Below are 6000 nucleotides of genomic sequence, written 5' to 3' on the forward strand. Positions count from 1 at the left end.
AAGTATTTTTTCTATGTTTCAGTGCAATATAAACACAAATTTCAAAAGTTACTTTGACATGAGTCACATGTTCTGATATGCAATTGTCATTTCCAGCTGGTTTTGCTGCAGCAGTGTTATTTATCTACTAGTCTATGATCCTCAAATGTCAATGAGCTACTTTTATTGGATCTCTGAAAAGCAATTAAGAAAAACAACCCATAACCAGAGGGATTATAGTGACTCTAAAGCAGTCTTCATGGCCCCTGGAAATTTTCTAGAGGTCTGCATATCTGAATAACTTGAAAACCACTGAAGTAAAGAGAAGCACATAGTATAAATAAATCATCCTAGTTTGTTTTTCCATTTTTGTTTGCAGCTTGTTACCATAACCCACAATAGGAATGCATTTTTCAGTGTATGAGATACTGGTTTCAGCTGACAGTCATGTGGAAACACAGGATCATAGAACAATTTAGGTAGAAAGGGAATGCCTGAAGTAATCTAGTCCAAGCTCTTACTTAAAGTGTGTTGACTGCTCAGATCCAATTAGATTTGGGTTGTTCAGGGGTTTGCGCAACTAAAGTTAAATATCCTCAAGGATGGAAACTCCCACACCTGTCTGGGCAGCCTATTCTGGCAATCTGGTTGGCGAGCACAGTATGCCCTTACTAAGTCCGTGCTGGCTGTTCCCTACCACCTTGATGTCCTTCATATATCTGGAAATGCCTTCCACTGGGATTCATTACATAGCTTTCCTGATAAATGAGGTTGGGCACTTCTCCAGCCTTTTGCTCCTCACAAAGATGATGATGGTTACTTTTTCTAGCCATTGAGACCCTCTCCCAGTCACCATATCATCCCAGTGGTGAGAGTGCCCTCACAATGACATGAGCCAGCTGCCTCAGTACTTCTGGATCCACCCATCTGATATGGATTTTTACATGTCCAATGAGCTACAAACTCCCTCTTCCTGTTGGAAATGTCACAGTCTCTAGCAAAGACTCTGTTGTAGTGTAGGAGTTCTTGCAGGCCTGAGGACAGATCTTTTCAGGGAAAATGGAGCCAAAAAAAGCACCAAGTATCTTGACCTTTTCCATATGCTATATTAGTGGTTCACCTGCTCAATAAAACACATTTTCCTTCTCATTCCTTTGGCTGTCTGTTTAGCTGTAGAAGTTCTTTGTTGTTGCCTCTCACATTTCTTTTCTGTTTTAATTCCGTCTGAGCCAAAGCTCTTCTAACTCTGTTCCTCCATTTTCATGTAATGTCTCTGTTCTTCTTAGCTGAGGGTGTCCTTGCCTCCTTTGTGTTCTTCCTTTCTGAGTTTGTGGTTTATCACAGTTAGATCCATGTTGGGGGTTAGATTTGGTTTTGGTTTTTTTTTCCTCTTCTCACAGAATTTTTTCCCATAAGTTTCCAAGAAGCCTTAATGACTACTTAGTCAGGACAAAAAGAGTGCTTGAGGGATATAGCAGCACGAAGCTACACCTATTGTTTCTGAGTCCCTGGGAGTGTCCCTCAGAGGGGAGAGATGATGAGCTTTGGGAAAGGCAAAAAGACAGATCTGGGGGAGGGGGAGGCACTCTTGCTCTCAGCGCCGAGGAGGACGGTCAGGCTGCCCTCTGCCTCTGCCTCGTCCTGGGAAATCTATCGTCATCTGCTGTGTACCCAGGAATCCTGAACTCGCTTTCTCCAGCCTCTCCCCCCACCGCCGCTGCTTCTTGGGAGCTTTGAGGCTCTTCTGCTACTCTGTAGCCCTGCACTGCCCAGCCCTGCCGGGACACCCCTGCTGTTCCAGCTGCCAGCGCAGATCTCATCTCATCCACCAGCCCGGGACTTTCCTCCCTTCCAGTTCGGCCTCTCGGAGCCCTGCAGGGGCGCCGAGATCAAACTGCTCTGGGCTTTTGTAAAAGAAAGCCCTCAAGGTTCTTGGTTCTGTTTATTATTGATGCTGTAGTTGTTGTTTGTTTGTTGTTTTGTCATATATACTAGTAAAGAACTGTTATTCCTACCCCCATACCTCTGCCTGAAAGCTCCTTTAATTTTCCTTTTAATTGGAATAATTTGGAGGGAGGGGATTTGAATTCTCCATCTCTAGGGAGGTCCTGCCCCTTCCTAGCAGATATCTGTCTTTCAAACCAAGACAATCCATATGCATCCATGCCAGACTACTGCCAGGCTGCATATGAAATCTGTAATATGTAATCTGTTTTGAGGAGATTTCCTCAAAGAATCAACCAGCTTTCCTCAGGCCCCTTTGCCGTCCAGTATTCTGCCATGGGATCTGCCGAACAGATAACTAACAAACTGAAATCAACCCCAAAATCAAGGATAAATAAAACTGAGAAGTTTGATGGGGAAAAAGAACCCAGCCCTCAGAAATAAGAATATTTATTAGAAGAAAACTTGTTTTGATAATTTTTGTGTAAATATTAATCACACAGCAAACTCCTACTACACTAGCAATCTCCAGTGCAGTTACTAAGCAGAAGAAACTAGTGTTTAAATTAGATTAAAGGATCACTGCTGATAAAGCAATAACAAAACTAGTGTTTTAAAATGGTCAGGCATATGAATCACCCTGGGTGCCCCAGTTACAGCTACGTAGCTTGTGGAGGTGAAACAGTTTACATTTCAACTGAGGCTATAGCTATTTCATGGTAATTTTAAAAGTGAGGTAGCAAGCAGACTTGACTTCCTCTGCATGTTTTTGCTTTAGCTGAATACTGCTAGATTATGATACAATTTCTCCTTTTTCCTTTTCCCCCCCTTCTTCCCCTACTTCAGCTTTTCTGCACTCAGTAGCACACTTACCTTTCACAAAGTGTATGACTTTTTTCTGTGCCACTCTCATTCTGGAAAGAACATAGGTTTTGCTGCTTGTTTCATAAATTTATTCATTCCTCTAAATTGGAAATGCTTATCTGAATTATGACAGTTGCAGATTTGTGGTCAGAAATTATGGGCTTCCACTTGATTAGTTGTGCTTTACTAATGAAACTCGTACTACTGAGGTCATCTTAGAGGACATTTAGATACTTTTCATCTATTGTGGTAAAAGGAGGGTACATTGCTAAAATGGGCTAAATAAATCTTTGTCAGTATGCTGGAAAAAAGAGAAAAAGATTCCATATGCTCTTCCTTTTCAGCAGACAGCAAAATCCAGTATTCCAGCCAATAAAGCCTTTGTCCCTGGTGTCTGTTTTGGATTGAATGTTGATTTTTTTCGTGGTTTTTGGTTGATTTGGTTTGGTTTTGTTGGGTTTTTTTTACTTCTTTCTTCAGCAATGGATTAAGTAGAGCTTATATAAGTATTTTATAATGAAATTTTAAAATTAGAAAATGTTTTTTAATCTCAGTTATGCTTTCCATAGACAGCAGAAGGACTCATCTAACTTCCACAGTATAGGTCCTCATCTGGGTGCGAGGTCTGCTACAGCCTGCACCCAGGGTCCACGTGCCAGTCGGAGTTCTGCAGTAGGGCCATTTCTGGAATTATCAGCATGATCTTTCCTCCATGGCAAGCTTGGAGGATGGAGGAGCAGGCAGGGCAATAGAAAGATCCTTCTGTAAGGGGAGTTGTCTTTGACCAGTTTTGGTGATTTTGAACCTATTTGTGTCCCATATTTAACAAGTGGAGAATCCTGCTCTGTAAGAGCTGATGGCTTGCTATTATTCTTTGAAGTCAGAGGCAACATTGGATTTTGCCTATTGTACTACACAAGGCAGGCACAATTTTTTAAGGTTTATGCATTTTGTAGAGTTTGCCAAATAACAGTTGTTATAATAATAACACTTCACATTCCTAGAGTGATAAAAAAACAATATTTAATATAGTAATGAGATGATGAGTGCCTCGGCTGCATTTTATACTTTGTCATGTTGAGAAGTTGAGCACAACCAGAATCAGAAATCTGATCATTTCAGCTCTGCAGTGATTGTACTGAGAATTAAGTTGGAAAAGGGGATCATAGCAGTTGTTAAAGTGTAAAACAAGGGAATTGAATGTCCTAACAGTTTATTGAATTGCTACTTGGTACTTGTTCATTTAGAAAGTAATCAGTAATTACTTTTGTAAAGTGTAAATGGTATTTGAAGTTTACACAATGAGTGAAGGAATTGATACTGTGAAGCTTGACTGTCAGATACACTGTGTTCTCTTATGCAGATGATTATGTTTTTTATGTTACAGTAGATTTAGATAAAGTCTCTGTGAGAGAAGCTGTTTTTTCATGTATAGAAACCTGGCTTAGCTGTTCTGTTTTCACTCACTGGCTGTTGTTCTATAGTGTATCGAAATGGAAATTTCTTTTTCAAAAGTCATGGAATGAGGAGGCCAGTGGCTCTGCTTTTCTAGCATGGAATTAAATGTACTTGTTCCTCACTTCTATCTTAATTTTATTCATGGATTACACAGATAGTGATTGTAAGCTAATGAGGAAATAATACTTGCAAAATATCTGTGTTTGTTGTGCTTGTCTGTGAGCTGCAGATTTCTTCAGCTCTGAGAAGGTTAGTTGGTAGGTTATTGTCAAAAATAAAAAATGGTCAGGTCTAGTATGCTCTTTTTTTGAACATGTCTATATGTATTTTGTTTGTGTCTAGTGCCTGTCTAATACAGTTTCTGATAAAGTATTGTAGTCTGATCACTATTTTAATCTTTTTAATGTTTTCTAGAACGCAGCCAAAAACAGTTTTTGCAGAAGTGGAACCAGAAGATGATGAAACAGACAAGCCAGAGTGGAAAAAACGTAAAATTTGAAAAATAATTAGTTTAAAGAATCATTTTAGAGTATTTGAAACAAAATGAAACATTTATTTCTTTATTTGGGATAGTGGGTCAAAATACTTCAATTTATAAAACTTGCAGCAATATAAAAATGAATTCTTGAATTACACTGGCTTAATCCTACATCTGAATTTTGTAATAAATAATTACTTACATTGTGCAAATAACTCCGGTATGTCCATTATTTAGTTTTGTGAATTAAGTGAAAAATATTTCTCTATAAATAGTGAATTTGTTATATTGCCAGATGTTTTCTTTTCATTACTGCCAACTTTACAAATGCCATGTCATGACAATGTTCAATGAGTTTAAGTATACAAATAAAATGGTACAATTTCTCATACTCCTTTTGATTTTTTCCAGTTAAGAGCTAACAGATTACTGCTTTACAAGTGCAACAAAGTTTGGATTAAGTATTGTATATACGTAATTACAGTTTAGTTTATACGTGTGTTCACATGAGAGTTACAATTCAGTTCACTCTCTGTGTGAATTGTAGAAAACTTGTTTTCTAGTATCTCTATTCTTTGCATGTTGTTCCTTTTCAGTATGTGTAGTATCTACAGTAGCATTGCATACAGCTTTTATTTTTTAAAAAATGTGAAATTGCAATGGACAGTTACGTAATTTAGTGTAGTAAAAATAATGTGCTAATTGCCAAGATGGTGCAAAATTTTTTTCAAGCTTCTTATTCCTATTAGTCTGTTTGGATAAGTTTTAGGATAGAGCAGATCTGTACATTTAATACCAGGTCTTTGTATGTATTGACTTTGTTGAATGCCTGAATTATGTATATCCTGCCTCACACTTGCTGAAGACCAATACCATTCTTTATAAAGTAGTTTGTCTAAATATGGAAAATTCTCATTTTTTAACACAGAATTGCAGTTCTGAGTGTTATAAAGGGAAGGACAGATTTAAACTGATGAATGTCCTTTATAATAACGAATAAAGAATAAAGAGCCTAGGTTAGTTTTAGGCATTTATGTTGTGATTATAATAATACACACTATGCTAAGTATTGTGATTATAATAATACACAATATAACAAGCAGTCTGCATCTGCACTAAGAGCAGATAGTAATAGACATGATAAGCAATCAAGCTTTCTTATTTATGAATAGATCCTGGAGGCATATTTTAAGACTATATTTAGCAAAGCCCTTAATCACCTTCCTAACCTCAAGACTGATAGTGAGCAGAGCTTAGAATTTTTTAATTGTGATGCA

General features: G+C 37.8%; 1 protein-coding gene across 1 annotated transcript in view; it reads left to right on the forward strand.

Moving 5' to 3' along the window:
- WDR70 (WD repeat domain 70) overlaps positions 1 to 5114 on the forward strand; it is a 126709-nt gene extending 121595 nt beyond the window's left edge. The window contains exon 18 of the mRNA XM_063423131.1: positions 4660 to 5114. Coding sequence (XP_063279201.1) covers positions 4660 to 4744 — 85 coding nt within the window. The 3' untranslated portion in view covers positions 4745 to 5114. The remainder of the gene's footprint in view (positions 1 to 4659) is intronic.
- The last annotated feature ends 886 nt before the right edge of the window (positions 5115 to 6000 follow it).

This window comes from Prinia subflava, chromosome Z (genome assembly GCF_021018805.1).
Source record: "Prinia subflava isolate CZ2003 ecotype Zambia chromosome Z, Cam_Psub_1.2, whole genome shotgun sequence".
NCBI classification, from domain to species: Eukaryota; Metazoa; Chordata; class Aves; order Passeriformes; family Cisticolidae; genus Prinia; species Prinia subflava.